Below are 23836 nucleotides of genomic sequence, written 5' to 3' on the forward strand. Positions count from 1 at the left end.
AATTTACGTATATTAATTTTGGACACTACAGAATCAACGCGTTTTCTTTTTTTCACAAACCAGGCTATGCGTGCTTGTGTATAAAAACAGAAAATACGTACACGGCACGTAGATGAGGCCAAGGTTTCTCTAGAACAAACTTCAACCCAAATTTTTTATTCAATAAAATTATATTCCTCTCTTCTGTAACCATAGTTTATGACAGAACAAATAAAGGAAGCTGTCTGCTCGAAAATTGAACAAATGGAGAAAGCTTCAGTGAGACTTCGAAGTTGACTGCATTTCATTGAGCATGATTGAGAATCTAAAATTGTGTTTCTGCTAACCCAGGAATGTAAATCTGCTCTCAAATAAAAATTTTAATGTACTCTAGATTTTAACCTCAACCACTGCAATTTTTCATTTTCAATTAGCAGAAAACGTTGCAAGGAATTTCATCTCTATTACTCATAGATAAGATACTTACCGAATAGAGTAGAAACGAAGACTGGGATACATTTCCTAGTTGTCGTACTTGTCCGAAGCATCACCTAAATATTGAATCTATTTGTGTGCATGACTGCATGGATCATACCAACTCAGCATTCGTTTCTTTAGGAAGAACCAATCCAATCAAACAAAGCGAAGGACTAGGAGGAATGCATAGCATGTCACATATATCAGGAGAGCATGGAAGAATGAAGAGAAGCCTAGCCCACATGGATTTAGCAGCTGGGATTTTGATTACTCCTGCACAATCTCGCTGCTTCAAGTATGATACGAAATCTTGAAACTGAAAATATGTAATTGCAGTTCAATCACTTTGCTGAGTGAAGATAAATAAGCCTTTACTACAAGTGCACTCCAAACAGAAACAGCCCTTGAAATTACCATTAACATAAAACTAGGGAGGTGTGAAATATCAGGTAACACGAGCAACAGTTCGAGTCAAAGAGCAGATGGACATAATTTTAACACAATAAGCTTTCAAATTTGGATTGCTCGGTTGGAATCTTCAAATTCAAAATATATATATATATATATATATATATATAGAAAATCTTCATGCTCCCTCAATCACATGCGATTGATTACGGCTTTGCATCTGCCGACAAGGGTGTCCTGATTTGAAATTCAAGTAATCAAATCTGATTGGTAATTTAATCTAGGTGTTCTAGTTATAAATATGTTGTCTGGAAAATGGAACAATAATCTCGTTAAATTTTTTTAAAACAAACTTTTGTAATCAACCTTGCAATAATGAACAAAATGTTTTTTCATCAAGCTATTCAACAAAATATCCTACTACAGAACTTCTAAAATAATAATAATAAGAAAAGAGATGTGAATTTAAACTCCAGTTTAAATGAGTCCAACCCAGATTCGACCTGAACTACACTGGAGTAGACAAATTTGCACTTGAAATCATCCACCTAGTTAGGACCAGGCAAACAAGAGAGTGCCATTCCCACCAAATCTAGAATATGAAATTTCCCAATTCTACCAAACCAGTGACAATCATGACATTACTTTTGGGTTACCAACCAAAAAGAAAAAACAGATCTTTCTAGCAGAGAAAAATATTATTTCGGTAAGGGTCAATTTGTGCTTGCGGGGATAAATGTTTCAACAAAAAAATTAGGAAAAGTTTCACTTGCATGCTTGCGTTATATGAAGGGTCAAGTCTCACAGTGGGAAGGAACAAAGCAAATGAAATTGATCAGAAGTCCCAACTTACCCCCTTGTGATCTTCTTGAGAAGAAGGAAGCAGCCAGCAAACCTCTCTCTGTCACGATTAAAGTTAATATCAATAGGTTGTTAAACCGTTTAAATATGTAAAAGCATATAACTAAAATTTGTACTAGATACCATATGTTAATACTTTGGAATCAAGATGAGCACATTTTGAACTTTCAGATGAATTCTATGCGACACGTGCTGAGATTTAATTTAAAAGAGGTGGCCCAGTTTTGGGAATGGAAAAAACTAGGGCTTCAAAACCCCTAATTACAGGTGGCTCCAAATGGCATAAAGTCTATGGGATAAGGGCATAAAGTGCTCAGTGAAACATGTAAGGATAGGTGGAAGAAGGGCAGTCAATTAAGAGGCTTGCGGAGAAATTTGGGTATTGGTAAATTACAAATCATTTAGCAGGATCAAAATAATGTCCAGTAGGAAAAACTAGGCCTTGGGATGGATATGAAATCAGAGCTCTTTGCAGTTGATGGATGGATTGAGACTTGAGACTGACAATTTGTAAATCATCTGATACATCCATAAAGAGTCCAAACCTTGCTTCACAAATTATTTAAGACAAATCAGAGCTCTTAGCAAGCTTGGTGAATAGACACATCTATTTCCAACCTTAATGTAAATGGGTATTGCTAAATCAGAGCTAAATTAAAGTAAGCGCAAATTTCAGAGACAAGTGAACTTATATAAACAAATTGCGAGGTACTGCTAAATGATGAACAAACATTGGGTCTGATATATTGCACACATATGCACAACGAAAAAAGGGGTGTGAGGACAATATTGAACTAACTCTGTGAGTTGGGGAGCTAGAAAATGTCGATTTCACATGACGAAAATCTGTCCGCTTTGTCATGTCTAACTTAATAGGCCATCTGTGCAGATGCATCAAGAGAAAATCATCAGAAATTGCATTTCTTAAGCAAATTTATCAAAACAAGACCAAAATCCTTACTCAGCAGGCTCAGCAACATCAGTTGAATAGTTGCAAATATCAGAATCTACTCTTTGTGCAAGCAAAGTACAGTAATAAACACCACTTTTACTCAAGATCCCCTGCCAGGTTGATTTCTGGCACAATCTATAACCCCCACCATTTAGCGAGTCAGATGGTGGAGGTGGAGGGGGGGAACTTGGAGGAGGGGGGAGTGGAGGAGGTTGGGAAGGAGGTGGAGGAGGTGGAGGCGGAGGTGTTGGGGGTAATGGTGGCCGCAGTTCATGCTGAGGAGGCAATGGAGGCCGAAACTCAGATGAAAAAGGCAACGGAGGCCGGAAATCAGGCTGAGGAGGCAAAGGAGGGGGGGGCACGTTACTAAGAGGAGGCAAAGATGATAAAGGAGGAGGAACAACAGGAACAGTATACATCTGATCAAATGGAGGCATAGAACTTCCTTGTATTTTTGATCTCGGAGTGACAGAAGCAGGTAAAAAAGGTGGAGCTTGCAGACTACCATGAGCATTGGCAGGTGTTACACAAGAAATTGGATTTGGAGGCAGATGGTGACCCAACCCACGTGCATCCCACATGCTATTTGCTGGTGCATATGAAGGTCGAACAAATGTAGATGACTGAACCAGCTGTGGTGGCGTAATTGGTGGTCCCTGATTTTGGGTGGGCATGGGTCCCATGCTTCCTTGCCCAGAAGACATCCCAGTTTCCGGTTTTCCACACATCCATGTTTGTTTGGCAGTAGAAAATCTTCCAACTTCGAGCATTCCTGAATCAGTCCAAGTTGTCTGGAATGGATGCACATTTTGCATCATTGGTCTAAAAGTTTCTTGACCAGTCCTTGGTGATGTAAGCTCCAGAGCATTGTTATCTGATCTGACTGGGGGAGAAGCTCCATGATGCTTTCCCCGATTCCTGTTCAAAACATAGATGTAAAGTTTAAGATAAAGGTGAAATAAAAATGGTTCTTTACATACATGAAAGGATGATTGAAAGAGGGTAGTAACTCATAATCATGAACCTCCAAGACCACAACTTCAGAGAAAGTTGCCTTAAGTAACAATATTGGACGAGAGACTATTATATTATGTAGAGTGGCATTTTTCCCGACACTAAAAGATTGCTGCATTACACAAAAATAAATAATATAACTCTTCCAAAACCTCATGTCAAACTTGCTCCAAATGTAATGATAAGTTGAATCAATGCCCAACTCCAAAAAATAGAGAGATTCAAAATTGAATAAAGACATGGATTTGTTGAAGAGAGAAAAAAAGACGACCAATTAGACATAAGCAGCATAAAAATATAAATTAAAAAAATTTCCCTAGTGGAAAATAATTGCACTTTATACAGACGTATCATTGAATAAAAAAATGGATATCAAGACTGATGACTGATGAAACAGTTATCAGACAACAGACAGAATATCAAGAGAACAATGTTTATAATCTGCGCAAATGAGAGGCCTACAAGACTACAAGTGAAATATTAATGCAAATTGTGTTCATTAGTACTTGTGCATTTGTCCCAGTTACTCTCAAGGAACATGAATATGATTCTAAATCTCAACAGGATCTTGGGGTAAGATGTATCAAGTTTGGACATAAATAAAGGTAAAGAAGACAACCCTGATGTCCTTGTCATGTAACTGTCGTAAGGCTTCTCAAATACATTCTGAGCATGAGGTGATCCAATCATACTAGTAGCAGAATAATTGTTTCTTGTATCCATATGTACAGAAGTAGAAGCAGGCCTTGCACCTTCAACATTCACCATCAAATTGGCTGGACATAAACTGGAAGGAGGAAGGATAAAATTACTATTTTCCTTGCGTTTCCATCGCAGATGAGCCATGGCGATGGTAGATTCCTTTGGTGAATCAAATTCCATTAATAATGCACCTTCACTACTAAGATCAGTAACCATGAGAGGGCCTTTATGAAGAACTTTCTTAAGTTCATGCATCACCTCATCCTTGGCCCATTTGCTATTAACATTTCCTATGTAAACATGGCAACTAGAACCAACAGAGACACTATTTACCGCTCCTCTAGTTCCTAAACCTGTATCCAGAAATTTTATCTGGAGGGGTGCACCCCAAGGGGTGCGTCCTCGCATTACTTCTCTAGCCCTTATGGCATCCAGAATGTATCTGTATTCAATTAAAGCATACCCTTCATATTGAAAGTACCGTAATTGACCTATAGGACCGAACTTCTCAAACAGAAACCTTATAAGCATTTCAGATGCATCAGGACCTAATGATCCCAACCAGAGTTGTTTGGAAGCTGGAAATACATCCATGGCATCTGGGTCTCCATCCAAGAACCGGGTCAAATGATTTGCTGAAGTATGTGGCACAGGGATATCATGTTTGGGGGATTCAAACGAAGAATTCGAAGTTCCTGTGGAGGATCTAAAAGCAGTTGGCGAGCAGTCCAAATTTGGAATTGGGCTCTTCTCTGTCTGCAAGCCATGGATTCTTCCATTGAGTGAATTACTTCTGAATTCCCTTGGTGTTCTCTCTCTAGGGGAGAAAGTTTGATGATTTTGCAATTCCATTGCCACAACAAAATTTCTAGCATTTGAAATATCTTCAGAATTTGACTCTCCGCTTTCAATAAGATCAATACCTGACTTCATCACACTACGATTTTTCAAATGGATGCCTACACCTTTTTCTGGACAATCTCTCCCAGAAGCTACAGAAGGAGATCCTTGTTGGCTAGATATTCCAGAAGCCAAGTGCTGACTAACATACTTGGATGAACCAGATATATCTTCCTCAATATCTACTTGGCTGCCTTCGGATGTGAGTTGCTGCAGAAAAGATTTAAATACTCCTTCTAAAACTGAAGTAACATACGTAACAATTTCAGGAGATGCAGAATTACATAGCCTCCTGTACCTAGAAAAAATCCAACGTCTATATGAAGGATCTTTGCCAAAAACCTGTACAAAGAACAACAACAACGTAAATGCAACAGCCAAACCTCGAAGCCCTTGTCCTTTTCTAAATGACGAGTATTTTTATTCCAAACAGTCCATCACATGGAGTAGTAAGAAGTATTATCGAGTAAAAACTAAAATAAATGTCTTGCAGCAACAGACTTGGTTGGAAATTTTATTTACACTAGCCTCGTGAGTTTAAGAGACCAAGGAAGCAAGTTTGAATTAGAACACCTCAATGCACATTTATTCTAATAATAAATGTATGAAAATTTGACATAGATGAAAGAATGTGTGAGAATAAATTGTTACATAGTTTGGCATATTAAGGCTTCAGTGAGCACGTGAACTTGTAAATATCTAGTCATGCAGGACACGGAAAAAATGAATGAGCATTTGAAGCCCAATTAAATAGCACATTCATTTCACAATCTAAGTATCTCTCACCAGAATCAGGTGGAATAAATAGATACCAACAGGAGGACAATACTAAACTACACCAGAAAAAATCTTTAGGCATGCCATCTGGCAATGAAATGCTATAATTAATGAGCCTTACCAGTCCCAACAAGCAGTTCTTCAATAAAATTGAGGTGCCATTTGAAAAAAGGTGCTCATTTGAAGAAGAAAATTCGTTAAGATGCTTGCTTTCACATTTTGCTTCTGAGGTATCCGCTGCTAATTTATTTCTGCCGTTTTTCTCGTCCAGACAATCAATGCGAAAATCATTCAGTCCAATTGTCAACTGATTTAAAAAGTAAGCACCTTTCTGTGACTCCTTTGATTCGGTACATTCAAGAAGTTCAAAACAACAGGCAATTGATTTTTTAGGGTGATTGGATAAAATCCTCGAAAAACAAAGAGCACGTAACTTGGATAGCTTAGGCAACACATAATTATCTTCCTCCAAAAACTCCCTCTTGAACTCAAAAAAAGATTCTGGGACATCATGAATCTTCAAGATTCTCTGGTCAACAATCTGAAATATGTCCTGCCCCTCAAATGAGGATATGAAGAAAGTAAATACATTGAGAAACACAATAGAACATATTCCTTGAATAACAGGAGAAATTGAAGCTTCTGAGGCAGCAGCTTCACATATATCAACTAGACCTAAAATGCAGGCCTTAGAAATCTCAAAAGCGACGCCATCAACATCTTCTCCCCTTTCTATTACAGTGAAACACCTATTATGGATACTGATGACAACCTTCGCTGCAGCATCAAGAGCAGCAGGACAATATGATGCATAGCGAGGAATGAAATTCGCTAACAAGCGTTGTACACTTGTGCCACCTGCAAATATCTCATTGTAATCACAAAATCCCAGAAAAGAGCAGCAACATAACTTTAGCATACTGAAATACCACAGAGACAAAATATCTGATATATTTTATCACAGAAATACAGGCAATGTCTTGGTTCAACATAAAAAATGAACATCAATAAACACATGGGGAGGCGATTACAGAGGAGGGCGGAGGAATCAAGACTGAAGGTTTCTCCCAAATTATTGTTCCAGATGTTTATGTTTGGGGTGATGTTGCTACATTTCCCTCGAATTTGTTAGGTGGAATCAGAAGATTCGAGCACATTGATCATGTTATTAAATCTGCTGACCAATGACCAATCCTCCCATGGTTATTTAGGGCGCAAGACGCACTAAAGTGCTAGAGTACCCTGAAGCCTGAGACGCAAGGCGAAACGCACGCTTTATCGAAGTAAAGCACATTTTGCACAAATTTTAAAATTCAATATATATAAAGTGATCTATACTATAAATCTATAATATTACATAAATTAAATATTTTTCACAAAGATAGCAAACATTATAACTAAAAATTCATTAACAAATAATGTAGCGTAAATCATAACCAAGAAAAAAAAACTTTAATGATCTAAAATTCATTAGTAAGTCATCAATTCATAGTATATTAAGACAAAAACTTCAAATATATAAATCATCAAATTCATTTTCATCCTCCTCAACAATATTATCATCATCATCTTTGAAAACCATGGTGAGTCATGAGTGTAGAAGAAATTAGAGTTTGCATAGAGGATTACAATATCATCTAAATCATCAAATTCTTTTTCATCTTCCTCGACTTAATCATCATCATCATAAAGGGAAAGATGAAAGTAAAAGTTTGCACAAAGGACTTCTGAACTTTCTGATAAAAACTTCTTGTATAAATGAGTGATAAAAGGGTTTTTTTTATCATTAAATAGCCATGAGCTTTGCTAATTGGGCTTCAAATCGGTTGGGTTCGAATTAATTTTTATTTACTTACAAAATATCAGTCAACTTCTTTAAAGTTCACGCTTATGCGCCTTTACGATGCCTCGCGCCTAGGCAGAGAGGCGCACTTGTTTCAAGTGCTGCGCCCAAGCGCAATGGGTGTGCCAGTGTGCCTGACTGGGTCTGTCACCTAGACGCAGCCAGCGCATGCTTTTAATAACTATGAATCCTCCTTAGATTGGCCTAAAAAGCTAGAGCACTGGAGTATTCAACCTGGTATTAAACGAGCCTCAAGTCCAACTGAAAGGAAGGATGGAAATTATTGGTTTTTTGAGATCATAGAGCTTAAGAAGAGACAACTCAGGAGGATGATGAAACCACAAAATTCAGGTTTCTAGCTACAGCCTTGAGGACAAGGCTACTTCTCAAGGGGCAGTATTGTTATGGATTAGTTGGGCCTAGAAAGCTAATGTCGTCTTATTTGGCCAAAATATTTTCGAAATCTTGAATAGCGGGAAAGGTTGGGAAGCGGGAAAAAGATACATATGAGATTAGAGTTGGCTAGAGGGAATCAATCTTTTTTTTTTTGTTGCTAGATTTGAATTAGGGCAAGGAAAAGGAGAGTCTTTCTTCTTGTAAGAGAGATTACCCCTTGGCTGAGTTTATTTACTCGGATAATGCTAGCCGAATCAGGCTGTTTTCATCTATATTTTGTTTTTAAAAAAGTTGAAACTCTTCTTTCTGTTGGATTGAATGGAAATTAGCACATGTTGTCATGGCCCGACTTTGATTGGCTTTCATTATGAACTAGACTATCTAGTGTAGCAACATAAGATTACACATGTTTATCATGGGAATTGTAATTCATTATCATTCCAACTCCTAACTCTCGAAAGAGGTTTGGTATGCTGTTTGAATGTGGATCTGCAACATAAGGTCTGGATGACACCTAGTCCTACAACAATTTCAAAGGTTTTATCAATTGTTTCACCATCAATTATATTTACCCCAGTAATTAGTCCCTAAAGATTCAGTAACTAAATCCATCAAAAGCTACTTCCGAGAAGGTTGAACTTTTGCAGCTAAAAATAATAATTTAAAATGCCTGGAAAGCCACAACTGCTGCTGCCAAAGTCTCCTCGACGCACTTAACAATAAAAATTTAATTTAATTTCTTCACGGATAGTTTATTATGTAGCCATAAGTTATTACTTCCATTTTTTAAAAACTAGTAACGGCAATATTATCAAATATCATGTTCGCAAGCATCCAAGCTTGGCACGCCAATGTTCTCCACATACAACTATACATTTTTGATTTTTCTAAAATACTTCACATCCACCTACTAGTGACCTCAAGTTCTTTAAAACTATTTAAATTATTAGGAATTGGCAAGTTTTAAAGAAAGAAAAGATGAAATTATTGTCGCAACAATCAAGAATCATACAGTTATCACTCTCCTACTCAAATTCTTCAGCAAAGACTACGATAATCCATGGACCACTTCCAAATATACATAACAAGCCTCAGCTGCCTCAAACATGACAAAACATTCCCCCTTTCTATCGCTTCCACAATCATAGATTCATTTACAAGCTGAGTTGAACCTTCAGCTGGCTAAAACATCAGTACATATTGTCTTTCTTAATGCAAGTACCAAAATCTCCTCCAAGATGCTAGATGATAAATTTATTCTGTTACAGCAACTTGAGAATCATTACTGGATCAAAGTTTTTGTTTGTCTCATAAAGGAATTTCCTTAAAATGAAGATAAAAATCCCATTTTTGGTCTCAATTTGGACGAGGGTTACTGTAAAAATTCTTCAGCTATTCACACTACTCAAGTTTACCTAGTACTTGACTTCAGATATTGTATCTTCCACCGCCACACTTTCAAAATTTCTAGTTCTCCAACTGAATGAGATTCAAAACAGGCAATTTGTAACCAAATTGAGTAGCTTTGTTGTACCTACAAGCTTCGGGGGGGAAAAGCTTAGATTAAGAATCGTAAATTCAAACTTCTGGAGGGGGTCGTCAACTTAAAAAAATACACTGTTCATTTTTTTGTGGCCTAAAACCAAGTTGCTTTTGTTCAAAAAATTGTGTATGCCAAGCAATTAAAAACCATGGCCCGTATCCAAAATCCCCTATATTGTCCTATTCCACAAAAGAAAGGAGCTAAATACTATATCAGATTACACCAAAACTCTTTTCAATTTAACCAAATCTAAAGCAAAAAAAAAAAAAGCAATTTAGTATTCGTTATTTTCTACAATAACCTAAGCAAACAACAACAAAAAAAAGACAAATAACAGAACAGATTCATAAATAAACAAGTTGAAACGAGGAATGAAATTCTTCCCAAAAGCCCAAAAAAATCCCCATTCGGTAGAAAATCGTATTACTAATTAAGCGAGCATAAAGAAAGTGCAATTGCAACCTCTCGCTGCAGAGATGAGACAAAGGTAGGCTTCTTCCGTCTCACGCTTATCCTTGTGATCGATGCAGAACTTAATTCGCTTGTAGCACTCAAAAACATCACGAATCTCTTCCTTGTTTCTGCGCCTCTGTGGTATCGCGTCCGGAGATATAGGAGGCGGCGTTGGCGGTGGAGGTGGTTGAGGCGGCGGAGGAGCTGAAGGTGGGGATGGATGAGACGATCGTGGGGAGAGCAACTTTTGCCTCTTTAGCGGCTGCTCAGCTTCAATCATGGCGGATCGATGAAGCCCCCGTCGCTGTCCGGAGGTGGGTGTGTGTGTTTATCGTGATTTTGTTTTATTCAACCTTTAATTTAATTCTTCGACCATATATATCTACCGACTACGTGGCACAAACAACTCACTTGTTAAAATGATATATTATTATTTTTAATTCAATCAAATAATATAAAATTATTTTTTATTTAAAAAAATTATCGATTTAAAATTGAAATTTTGTTTTAGATTTTTTTTATATAAAATCTGGAGTAATTTGAGATGATTTTTAGTAAGATAAAAAAAATATTTATAGAATTAAATATTTTGATGTCCTCTAAAATAGTTACTCTAAGTGTATCACATTTAATAATATAGTATTGATAATATATATAAAAACAAAATAATATATATATATACATAAATATATCTATATATATACACGAAAATGATACTGATCGAGCAAAACTTGCACAGTGAATAGTCCCAAAATTTGTTTTATAAATGAAAGCTCGATTTAAAATATCGCAAGTGCACGATAGTCAAGTTATAATAAACGTAAGTGAATACGAGTATCGATCCACAAGGACTGCGTTACAATATTCTTATTTTCACTTCAATTTCTTTAGCAACGATAGATTGAGTTGGTGATTAAACTAAAGTGAATTTAATAACTAAAATGATTAAAATGCAAGAACAAATAATCAAGAAATCAATGATTAAATTGGATGTAAATCAAATGAGAAGCGAATTTGTTGGGAATTATCAGTTCACCTACCGCTCGTGTTCAAATAATTATACTCGACTTTTACTCGTGCATTCGACGGAATTCCCTAGACTAATTAATATACTCTGTCGAGCTATATTAATACTAATCATAAACATGCAGTAATCAAGTATCCTCAATTATTTAACAGTTCACGATTGCATTACGTTCTATGGAATCCGCTAGCTTTCATCCGGGTGAATTATCACTATCGACACGTACCCAATTCCGTATATCTACTAAAATTGTAAATCCGTGGTCTATGCTTTTCGATCCTATTGTCAATTATTCTATCGAAATCATTAACAACATGAAATAATCAAAGGAAGTTAGCTAGACTTCAATTGAAATAAGAAAACACAAAAGCATAAACAAATCACTCATAAAAACGTCGATAAATAATGTTAAACAACGAGTACGGGGTAGGATCCCCTCAAATCCCAACAAATATAGAGTTTAGCCAACAAAATTCATAATAAAAATCAACAATCTATGCAAGAAATAAAACACTGAATATGAAAATACTAAAATATGACGACGGATGAAGGCTGCGACGCTTGGAATTCTCGAGTTCTTCGAAAGTCTCTCTTGCTACTAGCCTTCCTCCCAAGAAAAGTGATGGAAAAATATCAGAATAGTCTCCAAAACGGCGCCTCTCTCGTGTATTAGGTTATGGTGTAAGATAGAGTCCACAAAACTTGGAAACAAATCTTCCCGGATTGCGTCGCTCGCTAGGGCGGTCAAGATTGTCCGCTGGGGCGAGTGATTCTCGAATTAAAATTCCTGGCCGTGTCTTTGGTCTCGCTGGGGCGGTCACTTTTGACCGCCCTAGCGAGAGCTTTGCGCAAAATATTCTCGTTCACATCGATGGATTCGCTGGGGCGGTCACTTTTGACCGCCCTAGCGAAGGACTCGCGCAGAAACTCCTCGGCTGGGCCAATATGCTCGCTGGGGCGGTCAAAAGCGAGACCTCTTCGATGCTATGCAAATAAAATCCCACTTTTTGGTCCACTTCCTACAAAACCACCACAAAATACACGAGATCAGCCAAATGCTAAATAATGCTAAATGAATGCTAAATTAAACTAAACAAACTAATATGATGCATGAATGCGACTCAAAACCAACACTAAAAACACGTAAAAACGAGTCCTATCAACCCCCTCATACTAACATTTTGCTCGCCCTCGAGTAAAATAGGTTAAAGCACGAGATACTCAACAAACTCAACGAAAACAAACAAACTCAAACAAGAAAAACCAACACAAGTAAATGTCAATGGTGAGTCGACAACGGTTATGTTCATGCCTCAGTTTACTTTCCCACTACCAATCATAGTCAAGTCAAATCGCAAACGAATACTCATTTCTCATCTACACATAAATATCAACACTAGTTTGAACGTGTGTGTGTCGTGATGGGTCTAGTCATTCGTACGTCAAATAGATCAATTATCAAATCATGCGAGTCACTTAATTAGCACTTCAATACAAGTCTCACTAGCATGCATTCCCGTATCCATTTATCACTAGCCATAAAGTGAACTTTATTCAACTTTTAAGAGCAGATAGGGGTGTCGAAAGGAAGGGAAATAAGCTCAAGTGGCTAAAAAGTTGGGAGTACACCGATCATTTTCATTGTGCAATCGTCAAGACTTTTGCGTCTGACTTTCCTCGTCTCCTTACATCTCCAACTTTTAGCCTAGGAATAGAATTTCATTCCTTTTATTTAGGCTCCCCCTCACCTTACATCTCCTTATTTTCTTTTCTTCCTTTTTTTTTTTGAATGCACAATTTTCACACATGTACTCCCTAGGCTAAGAATGATATCACTTTGGATTATAGCCGGTTGGGAGTTTGATCTTTTAATTAGTGCATTGGAGAGGAGGTACAAGTAAAGTTCAAGGCAAATCAACTTTTCTCAATCAAGGTCACTATTAGCGACTTATTTTCACGGGTTTGCATGCTAAATCAACTCATAAATGGTGCCTTTCAAGTTAACGAAACAAAATTTTCAAATTTCACCATTATTCCTACAAAATCCTAGTCCCCACGCAAATGTGCTCAAAAGTTCAAATTTTGTACCAAACTTTATGCTTCAACAATTAAGAGTACCGTTCACGAAGTGACCCAATCAACATTTTTGTAAACTATCAATTCAAGATCATCATTGGCTTATAAACTATGTCTTCTCACCATAAACGACACCAACTAAAAGAAATGCAACGAAACTTAAAGAAATGCAATGAACTAAAAAAAAAAGCTAAACAACCAAAACAAACTACCCACGAAGTGACCCAATCAACATTTTTGTAAACTATCAATTCAAGATCATCATTGGCTTATAAACTATGTCTTCTCACCATAAACGACACCAACTAAAAGAAATGCAACGAAACTTAAAGAAATGCAATGAACTAAAACAAATAGCTAAACAACCAAAACAAACTACCCACCCCCTCATACTAGAGTTGTGCCATGTCCTCATAGCACAAAACGAAACAAAGACTAAAAACAAACATAAAAACGCATGAATGCAAATGCAAGGACTGACATAAGCAAACAAATAAAAAAGAAAGGGGAAACAGTAAACTCCCCTGATCAGAAGTCATCCTCCTCGTCATGCTCAGGTGGTGGGACTCCCTCGTCAGCTGGTGGCGGCATAGGATAATGGTACTGGAACTGGAAGGGTGGCGGGTATGCGGGTACAGGAGGCCGGCCGGATGTGTCGATGCCCAAATGCGTGGAGATCCCCTGTACCAAGTACTCGACGTTCTGAATATGAGCTTGATTCACGGCCTGATACTCAGTCTGATATGTGGCCCAAGCGCCCAATTCGTTGATGCGATCTCGCATGGCACGGCGGCGTGGCTGCGGAGGTGGCGGTGCATGTAATAACGCCGGAGGTGGGTGAGCGGCGCCCCCATACTCGAAAAACACATCCTCGGGCAGCTCTGCCTGCCTCTTCTCCCTCTTGGATCGATAGAGAGCGTCATCAATGGCTCTCATCGGTGGTAGCCACTCATCATCATCAGCAAATATCACCCCCGCTCGGGCACATAACTCAGTCACGATCGTCGGAAAATAAAACGCCAAATTGCTGCTGTTTATGCACATGTTGAGCTGTCCAAAGATGAGTCTGCCCACATCAATCGCCATCCCAGTGTGGATGGCATACAGAACAACCGCCCGCTCACGCTGGACATCGCTCGTATGCCCGACCGACATCAATCTCTTAGATAGAAACGCATACCACATTGCCGCGTCCACTCTCAAAAATTTTCAAGAAAAACCGTATACGTCCCCGGCTGTTTCCACGTGGTGCCCGGATAGCAGAGCGTGCGAATAATTAAATCATAGTCCGGGTTGAGCACCCACGCCTGAAACTCAGAGTCATCGACCGACGGTAAACCCAGCAAGTCATTGATAGTTCTCGCATCATACGGGACTAGACGCCCCCGCACAGATGCCTTAGGCTCACTCCGCTCCGGAGCATTTGCATAGAATTCACGCACAACCGGAATCACCGCGGCATTCAGGTTGTGCTAAGAAATTACTCCACCCTCGTCCCTCTACTAAGACTTCCGGAAAATCACTAATAACAGATGTAGTAAACCCTCGCTCAGGGATTGGTTTTCTATGTAGTTTAGCATGCTCAAACCGCTCCCGAGCTTTCTCATTAACAAAATTAGACGGAGTCGAACGAGAACTAGAGGCACCGTGAGTTACCTTAGACCGTTTAGGTGCCATGTCGAGATGGGAGTGCAAAGAGTCTGAAGTCGCCGGAAAATTTTCGAAGTTCGCCGGAAAAGCTCGCCGGAATCCTTGGAAGATGACCGGAGTAGAAGAAATTGTAGTGTAAACGCGTCCCGGTGGAGTGTAGCATCCAAGATCGAGTCTTTTCCTGAAATTATCACAAAATAAGAAGAATTGAGCTTAAAAGAAGGAGGAGGCGCCGATTATTGGAGAGGAAAGGGGTAGGGTTCGAAGTGGGGAAGAAAGGGGAAAAAAATTTTTTTATAGTCTGCGCGACTCGCTAGGGCGGTCAAAAGTGTCCACCCTAGCGAGTGGTTTGCGGTGACCAATTATTTTTTATACGCGTGCTCGCTGGGGCGGTCAGTTTTGACCGCCCTAGCGAGGGGTTCTCGCCAAGACAAATTTAAAAAATACGCGTGCTCGCGGGGGCGGTCAAAAGTGACCGCCCTAGCGAGGTATATTCGGTGAAGAAAAATTTTTTAAAAACGACGCCTCGCTGGGGCGGTCGATTTTGACCGCCCTAGCGAGATACTCTCGAAAAAAAAAATAAATAAAAACAATGAATGCCATGCCATGCAACTACCTAAATACAAATGATGCGAATGCTAAAAAAAAATCTAATTAAAATCAAAATAAGGAGTAGAGGTAGTTCTCAATTTATAGTCTAGAGCTCGACTTTTCACCCATGTCCTCAACGACTGTCATGGAGCCGAGTGACTCCAGTTTGTGGCTCAATTGTGCCACCAATATAGTGCTTTAATCTTTGGGCGTTCACAGTAAACGTCCCTTCCTTGCCATCATGCAACACCACTGCACCTGATGGGAACACCTCGGCTATGATGAATGGTCCTGACCATCTGGACTTCAGCTTGCCCGGAAAAAGTCGTAAGCGAGAGTTGTATAACAACACTGCTTCACCCACTTTGAATTCTCTTCTTACAATGTGTTTATCATGGGCTCTTTTGGTGCGTTCCTTGTAAGATAGGGCAAGATCATAAGCTGTACCTCGGAACTCATCCAACTGACTCAACTGCAGCAATCGTTTCTCACCTGCAAGAGCAAAATCAAAGTTTAGTGCCTTGGTCGCCCAATATGCTCTATGCTCTAATTCTACGGGTAGATGACATGCTTTACCAAAAAGTAACCTATATGGTGTAGTGCCTATAGGTGTTTTGAACGCAGTACGATAAGCCCACAAAGCATCATCTAACCGAATGGACCAGTCCTTTCGATTCACATTAACCGTCTTTTCTAAAATCCTCTTAATCTCTCGATTGGACACTTCAACTTGTCCACTAGTTTGGGGATGGTATGGAGTGGAAACTTTGTGGGTGACACCATATTTGCCCAACAGTTTATCAAAAATTTTATTGCAAAAATGGGTGCCACCATCACTTATGATTGCACGCGGTGTACCAAATCGATTAAAAATGTGTTTCTTTAAAAATTTTAACACCACTTGTGCATCATTCGTGGCACACGTCTCTGCCTCCACCCATTTCGACACATACTCCACTGCCACCAAAATAAATTTCTTTCCAAAAGAAGCAGGAAAAGGACCCATAAAATCAATCCCCCACACATCAAATATTTCACACTCAATAATATTATTCAAAGGCATCTCATGACGGTTGGAAATATTACCTGTGCGTTGGCATCTATCACAATTGAGAACATACAAACGAGCATCCTTAAAAAGAGTTGGCCAATAGAAGCCACATTCAAGTACCTTAGATGCCGTCCGTATGGGTCCAAAGTGACCACCTACCTCACGGTCATGGCAGTGGTTCAGAATTTGACTGGTTTCCTCCTCCGCTACACATCTCCTTATCATGGCATCTGCACAGATTTTAAACAAAAACGGTTCCTCCCAAAAATAATATTTCACGTCAGAAAAGAATTTCTTTCTTTGGTGAAATGATAAATTTGGGGGGGGTGTGCCGGTGACAAGAAAATTGGCAAAATTGGCATACCAAGGGCACGCATTCACCTCAAACAATTGCTCATCAGGGAACCAGTCATCTATATCAGCATCAACGCCATTAATTCTAACATCCTCAAGCCTAGACAGATGATCAGCAACCACATTTTCTACACCCTTTTTATCTCGAATCTCGAGATCAAATTCTTGCAATAGTAAAATCCACCTAATTAACCTAGGTTTTGCATCTTTCTTAGCAAGCAAGTATTTTAGGGCAGAATGATCTGTATACACAATCACTTTAGACAGAACAAGATATGAATGAAATTTCTCGAAAGCAAATACTATAGCAAGTAATTCCTTTTCAGTAGTAGCGTAATTCAATTGAGCATCATTTAAAGTCTTACTTGCGTAGTAGATGGTATGAAATACCTTGTTCTTCCTTTGACCCAGCACCGCACCAACAGCTGTATCACTAGCATCGCACATCACCTCAAACGGTAGCTCCCAATCAGGGGCAGTCAGAACAGGTGCTGTCACCAAACTCTCCTTGAGTATCTCGAATGCCTGCAGACAAGTAGAATCAAAATTAAACTCAACATCTTTCATCAATAGAGAGGACAAGGGCTTAGCGATTTTAGAAAAATCTTTAATGAAACGCCTATAAAAACCAGCATGCCCCAAGAAACTGCGGACTCCCTTGATTGATGACGGAGGTGGTAGATTTTTGATTACTTCCACCTTGGCTTTGTCGACCTCCATTCCATTTTCTGACACCTTGTGCCCTAACACAATCCCCTCTTGCACCATGAAATGACATTTCTCCCAATTTAACACCAAATTGCTCTCTTCACATCTAATAAGCACCAAGTTCAAATTTTCTAGACATTCATTAAACGAAGAGCCAAAAATGGAGAAGTCATCCATAAAAACTTCAAGAAAATTCTCAATCATGTCATGAAAAATAACGGTCATGCATCTTTGAAATGTAGCAGGTGCATTGCATAGACCAAAGGGCATACGTCTAAACGCAAAAGTACCATAAGGGCAAGTGAAAGTAGTTTTCTCTTGGTCCTCAGGTGCAATTGTGATTTGATTGTATCCCGAATATCCATCCAAAAAACAGTAAAATTCATGACCGGCTAATCGTTCAATCATTTGATCAATAAATGGCAGGGGGAAGTGATCTTTACGGGTTGCATCATTTAATTTCCTATAATCCATGCACACACGCCAACCCGTAACAGTTCTAGTGGGAATCAACTCATTTTTTTCATTGGTAATAACAGTAATCCCACCCTTTTTAGGCACACATTGCACAGGACTTACCAACGCACTATCAGAGATAGGGTAGATAATACCTGCATCCAGAAGTTTGATCGTTTCAGCTTTTACGACCTCCTGCATCTTTGGATTGAGTCTCCTTTGAGGTTGTGCTAGAGGTGAGTATTTATCCTCCATCAGAATTTTGTGCATGCAGATCGAAGGACTTATCCTCTTGATGTCCGCAACTTTCCAAGCGAATGCTCCTCTATGCTCCTTAAGGACTTCTAAGAGCTTACTCTCCATATCATCTGTCAAAGAAGAAGAAATAATAACAGGCAGTTTATTATTTTCTCCTAGATATACGTACTTGAGATGTGGAGGTAGTGGTTTGAGCTCCAAAGTAGGTGGCTCCTCTAGGCTCGACTTTTGAGGCATTAAATCTTTTCTGTCTCCCAATTCCTCTAGTCGAAGCCTCACTTGCTTTCTCCAAGGTGGAATGGCATTCAAGTGAGCTACCATCTCCATCTTTTCCTCGTCTAACTCGTCCTCCTGCTTTTCCGTAGTGAGAGTGGCCTCCAATGGTTCTTGCAATCCATCCTGCACAAAATCACAAACGAGAGAATCTAAGACATCAACACGAAAACAACTATCATTGTGCATTGTGTGCTTGAGAGTATTAAAGACATCCAAAATAATTTCTTCTTCTCCAACTCTCAGTCTCAATTTTCCCTCGTCAACATCAATCAGTGCTTTCCCTGTAGCCAGAAATGGTCTCCCTAGGATTAAAGGCATCTCTAAATCTTCCTCCATGTCAAGTACTACAAAATCTGCAGGAAAAATAAACTTATCCACTTTCACCAAGACATCTTCGATAATCCCACGTGGATACTTGACAGATCTGTCAGCCAGCTGCAATGACATCCTAGTTGGCTTGGGTTCACCCAATCTCAGTCTCCTAAACACAGAATAGGGCATCAAATTAATACTCGCACCAAGATCACATAGAGCTTTATGAAAATTAATATCACCAATAATGCAAGGTATAGAGAAACTCCCTGGATCTTTTTGCTTTGGAGGCATCTTGTTTTGAACTAAAGCGGAGCAATTTTCAGTCAAGTTCACAGTCATATGATCTTCTAGCTTCCGCTTATTCGCCAAGATATCTTTCAAGAATTTTGCATAACTTGGCATATTCAATAAGGCATCAGCAAAAGGAATGTTAATATGCAGTTTTTTGAATACCTCAAGAAATTTACCAAATTGTGCATCTAACTTAGCTTTCTTCATTGCTGCGGGGAAAGGTGGAGGGATAACAATTTTATTCGGTGCAGTAGGTGTAAATGTAGAGTTAGAAGACTTACCTCCTTGATGTTCCACCTCATCCTCACCATGCTTGGTCCTTTCCTCATTAGACTCGAGTGCTCTTCCACTACGCAATTCCACAGCTTTCACTTGCTCTCTCGGGTTAGTCTCCGTGTTGCTTGGCAAAGTTCCTTGCTCCCTATTAGCAATTAACTTAGCCAACTGCCCAATTTGATTCTCTAACCCCTTTATGGATGCATCCTGATTCTGAAATCTCGTCTCGGTTGCTGAAATAAATTTGGTCATCATTTGCTCTAAATTTGACTTCTCCTCCCTAGGCGGTTCTGGCTTGAATCCTTGGTGCATCCCATGTGGTGGACCTCTTTGTTGGCGGTTTTGGTTGTTTTGACCTCCCCACGAAAAGTTTGGGTGATTCCTCCATCCCGGATTATAAGAGTTTGAATAAGGGTCATTTCTAGGACGGTTCTGGAATCCCACGTGTTTTGCTCCCTCAGGCACATAGAATGGATTGCCATCTTGGCAATCCTGCACGTCATGCTCACCTCCACACTTATCACAGAAAATCTCTTGCAGACGCATAGCCGATCCACTCGCACTCATCCCATCAATCTTTCTGTTCAAAGCCTCTAACTGTGCTGACACCGCAGACAAATCAGTAACTTGATTAACTCCAGCACCTCGTTTCTGCCTATCAGAATGAGGATGATAGCTACTAGCAGCCATCTCCTCCAATAATTCATATCCTTCCTCAGCCGTTTTTCTCAGCAAGTTACCACAGGCAGCAGCATCTATCATGGTACGGTTAGGAGTAAGCAGACCGTAGTAAAAAGTTTGAACAACTAACCCAAGAGGTAGCTCATGGTGTGGACATCTCCTCAATAAATCCTTGTATCGCTCCCACGCCTCGTAAAGTGACTCAAGCTCATATTGAGCAAAAGTAGTAATGTCGGCTCTCAGCTTCATAGTCTTCGACGGAGGAAAGTACTTGATCAGGAATGCCTTCGCCATATCCTCCCATGTAGTGATAGACCCTACAGGCAAACAGTTTAACCACGCCTTAGCTTTATCTCTTAGTGAAAATGGAAATAAACGCAAACGAACAGCATCATCAGACACAGCATTAAACTTAAATGTATCGCAAATTTCAAGAAAATCAGCTATATGAGAATTAGGGTCGTCAAGTGCACTTCCCCCAAATTGAACAGTGTTTTGAATCATCTGAATGATAGCTGGCTTGATCTCAAACTGGTTAGCTCGGATGACTGGTCTCACGATGCTTGGACGTGCTCCATCAAGAGACGGTTGTGCATAATCCATCATCGGTATACGGCGTGGCATCTCAATCCGTCTCTCATTTTGGCGGTCCGCCTCCTGCTCTTGTTCGTGCCTCTCCATTTGTTCCTTGAGTCTTTGCTGTTGTCTTCGGCGTCTAGCAGTGCGTTCGATCTCAGGGTCAAAAGGCTCAAGCTTAACTTCGAGTGATCTTCGCATGCACCACAAGAAAAATCTGTAACAGAATAGGAGTATCAACTAACAATAAAATAAATAATACTAAAGAATTTAAATGAAAAATAGAAAAATTGTGAATCAACAGTCCCCGGCAACGGCGCCAAAAACTTGATCGAGCAAAACTTGCACAGTGAATAGTCCCAAAATTTGTTTTATAAATGAAAGCTCGATTTAAAATATCGCAAGTGCACGATAGTCAAGTTATAATAAACGTAAGTGAATACGAGTATCGATCCACAAGGACTGCGTTACAATATTCTTATTTTCACTTCAATTTCTTTAGCAACGATAGATTGAGTTGGTGATTAAACTAAAGTGAATTTAATAACTAAAATGATTAAAATGCAAGAACAAATAATCAAGAAATCAATGATTAAATTGGATGTAAATCAAATGAGAAGCGAATTTGTTGGGAATTATCAGTTCACCTACCGCTCGTGTTCAAATAATTATACTCGACTTTTACTCGTGCATTCGACGGAATTCCCTAGACTAATTAATATACTCTGTCGAGCTATATTAATACTAATCATAAACATGCAGTAATCAAGTATCCTCAATTATTTAACAGTTCACGATTGCATTACGTTCTATGGAATCCGCTAGCTTTCATCCGGGTGAAGTATCACTATCGACACGTACCCAATTCCGTATATCTACTAAAATTGTAAATCCGTGGTCTATGCTTTTCGATCCTATTGTCAATTATTCTATCGAAATCATTAACAACATGAAATAATCAAAGGAAGTTAGCTAGACTTCAATTGAAATAAGAAAACACAAAAGCATAAACAAATCACTCATAAAAACGTCGATAAATAATGTTAAACAACGAGTACGGGGTAGGATCCCCTCAAATCCCAACAAATATAGAGTTTAGCCAACAAAATTCATAATAAAAATCAACAATCTATGCAAGAAATAAAACACTGAATATGAAAATACTAAAATATGACGACGGATGAAGGCTGCGACGCTTGGAATTCTCGAGTTCTTCGAAAGTCTCTCTTGCTACTAGCCTTCCTCCCAAGAAAAATGATGGAAAAATATCAGAATAGTCTCCAAAACGGCACCTCTCTCGTGTATTAGGTTATGGTGTAAGATAGAGTCCACAAAACTTGGAAACAAATCTTCTCGGATTGCGTCGCTCGCTAGGGCGGTCAAGATTGTCCGCTGGGGCGAGTGATTCTCGAATTAAAATTCCTGGCCGTGTCTTTGGTCTCGCTGGGGCGGTCACTTTTGACCGCCCTAGCGAGAGCTTTGCGCAAAATATTCTCGTTCACATCGATGGATTCGCTGGGGCGGTCACTTTTGACCGCCCTAGCGAAGGACTCGCGCAGAAACTCCTCGGCTGGGCCAATATGTTCGCTGGGGCGGTCACTTTTGACCGCCCTAGCGAGACCTCTTCGATGCTATGCAAATAAAATCCCACTTTTTGGTCCACTTCCTACAAAACCACCACAAAATACACGAGATCAGCCAAATGCTAAATAATGCTAAATGAATGCTAAATTAAACTAAACAAACTAATATGATGCATGAATGCGACTCAAAACCAACACTAAAAACACGTAAAAACGAGTCCTATCAGATACCCTACACACCTTTGGTGTGTACTTCCTTGGGCGCCGCTGAGTTGGTGCCCACGTGGCTCCAATTTTTTTTTCATTGTCAATACACAAAATCAGGAAAACAAATCTTTCTTCTTAAAAATAAACGATGGCCCATATTCCAATTTCAATTTTCAATACACAAAATCTGGAAAACTAATATCTTCTTCTCAAAAAATAAGCGATCGACACTTACCCACCACTTCGCCGCTCAATCTCCGCATTAGGATCGAAACTCATCCACCACTCTGCCACCCGAACTCCGTCGTTCCAAGGTATGCATCGATTACCTTTTTTTTGTTGAACATATTTTTTTTAATTAAATTAGAACAAAATATGGCTAATTTGTGGAACACTTTCTCTCGAATTTTTATTATTTTTTATCTCCTCTTTATCATTTCTTTTGTTTCACTTATTTCTTGGCCTTTTCATGTGAAAGCTGCATTTATTCAAAGAAAAGAAACCACGTGTTGTGCTGACTTTGCAATGCAAAGTCTCTAATGTAGTTTCATAGTTGGTGTAAGTTGGTGATAATTAAATATTGAATTCAGAGATTTAGTGTGCATTTTTGTGGCAAGTTTCAATTTTTAGTGAATCAAGAATTTTTTTTTAATCTTTAGCAGATACTGTCAAGCTAGATCAGTCCCGGCGGTAATACACTTTCATTTTTTTTAGAGTGTTTTTATGTATTTGATTGAACAAATTTATTTACTTATATCTTAATTTAAACTCGACGATTGAGATTAAAGCAATACAACAAATTTTTTTTTTTTGAATAACTACAATAAAATGCTCATCAAATTATTCTAAAGTTTCATATTTCCCAGTAATGGAAGTAAATACTGGTGATGATCAGCAATTCATTCCCCAAGTTGCAGACGATCGAAAGCCAAAAATTGGGATGGAATTCGTATCATTAAATGATGCGTTTTTGTTCTATAATCAATACGCACGAGAAGCGGGATTTAGCGCAAGAATAAGCAACAGGAAGAAAAATAAGATAACAAATGAAGTTGTTTGGAAGAAATTTGTATGCTTTAAAGAAGGGCGTACATACGAAATACGGTCGATTAAACAAGAAAAATGTTATCAACCGAAAAATGAAAGAGCTCGCAACGA

General features: G+C 39.0%; 1 protein-coding gene and 1 non-coding gene across 3 annotated transcripts; one reads left to right on the forward strand and one right to left on the reverse strand.

The window, feature by feature from the left end:
• Nucleotides 1-261: 261 nt before the first annotated feature.
• Nucleotides 262-10664, reverse strand: LOC140819992 (uncharacterized). 2 transcript variants are annotated; one of them, XR_012115326.1, is made up of 8 exons: nucleotides 10315-10664; nucleotides 6192-6928; nucleotides 4311-5635; nucleotides 2687-3595; nucleotides 2525-2606; nucleotides 1718-1765; nucleotides 467-772; nucleotides 262-389 (listed from the first exon to the last, which is right to left on the reverse strand). XR_012115326.1 is itself a non-coding variant. In XM_073180284.1 (7 exons), exons 1-7 carry the CDS (start codon nucleotides 10583-10585, stop codon nucleotides 569-571), a joined length of 3576 nt encoding a protein of 1191 aa, XP_073036385.1. In that variant the 5' UTR covers nucleotides 10586-10664; the 3' UTR covers nucleotides 262-568. The 2 variants fall into 2 exon arrangements, 1 of the variants encoding a protein (XP_073036385.1); XM_073180284.1 differs by having other exon boundaries at nucleotides 262-772.
• Nucleotides 10665-20451: 9787 nt separating this feature from the next.
• LOC140820370 (small nucleolar RNA R71) lies at nucleotides 20452-20558 on the forward strand. The gene has a single exon (XR_012115445.1). It is a non-coding gene; the product is annotated as a small nucleolar RNA R71 (small nucleolar RNA).
• The last annotated feature ends 3278 nt before the right edge of the window (nucleotides 20559-23836 follow it).

The sequence above is a fragment of the Primulina eburnea genome, chromosome 18 (assembly GCF_022965805.1).
Source record: "Primulina eburnea isolate SZY01 chromosome 18, ASM2296580v1, whole genome shotgun sequence".
Classification (NCBI taxonomy): domain Eukaryota; kingdom Viridiplantae; phylum Streptophyta; class Magnoliopsida; order Lamiales; family Gesneriaceae; genus Primulina; species Primulina eburnea.

Coding starts and splice junctions, on each gene's coding strand:
- LOC140819992 (XM_073180284.1), bottom strand. CDS start 10,585: ATGATTGAAGCTGAGCAGCCGCTAAAGAGGCAAAAGTTGCTCTCCCCA. Junction 2,607..2,686: donor GATGTTGCTGAGCCTGCTGA/GTAAGGATTTTG, acceptor GCATCTGCACAG/ATGGCCTATTAAGTTAGACA. Junction 773..1,717: donor CTCAAGAAGATCACAAGGGG/GTAAGTTGGGAC, acceptor ACATATTTTCAG/TTTCAAGATTTCGTATCATA.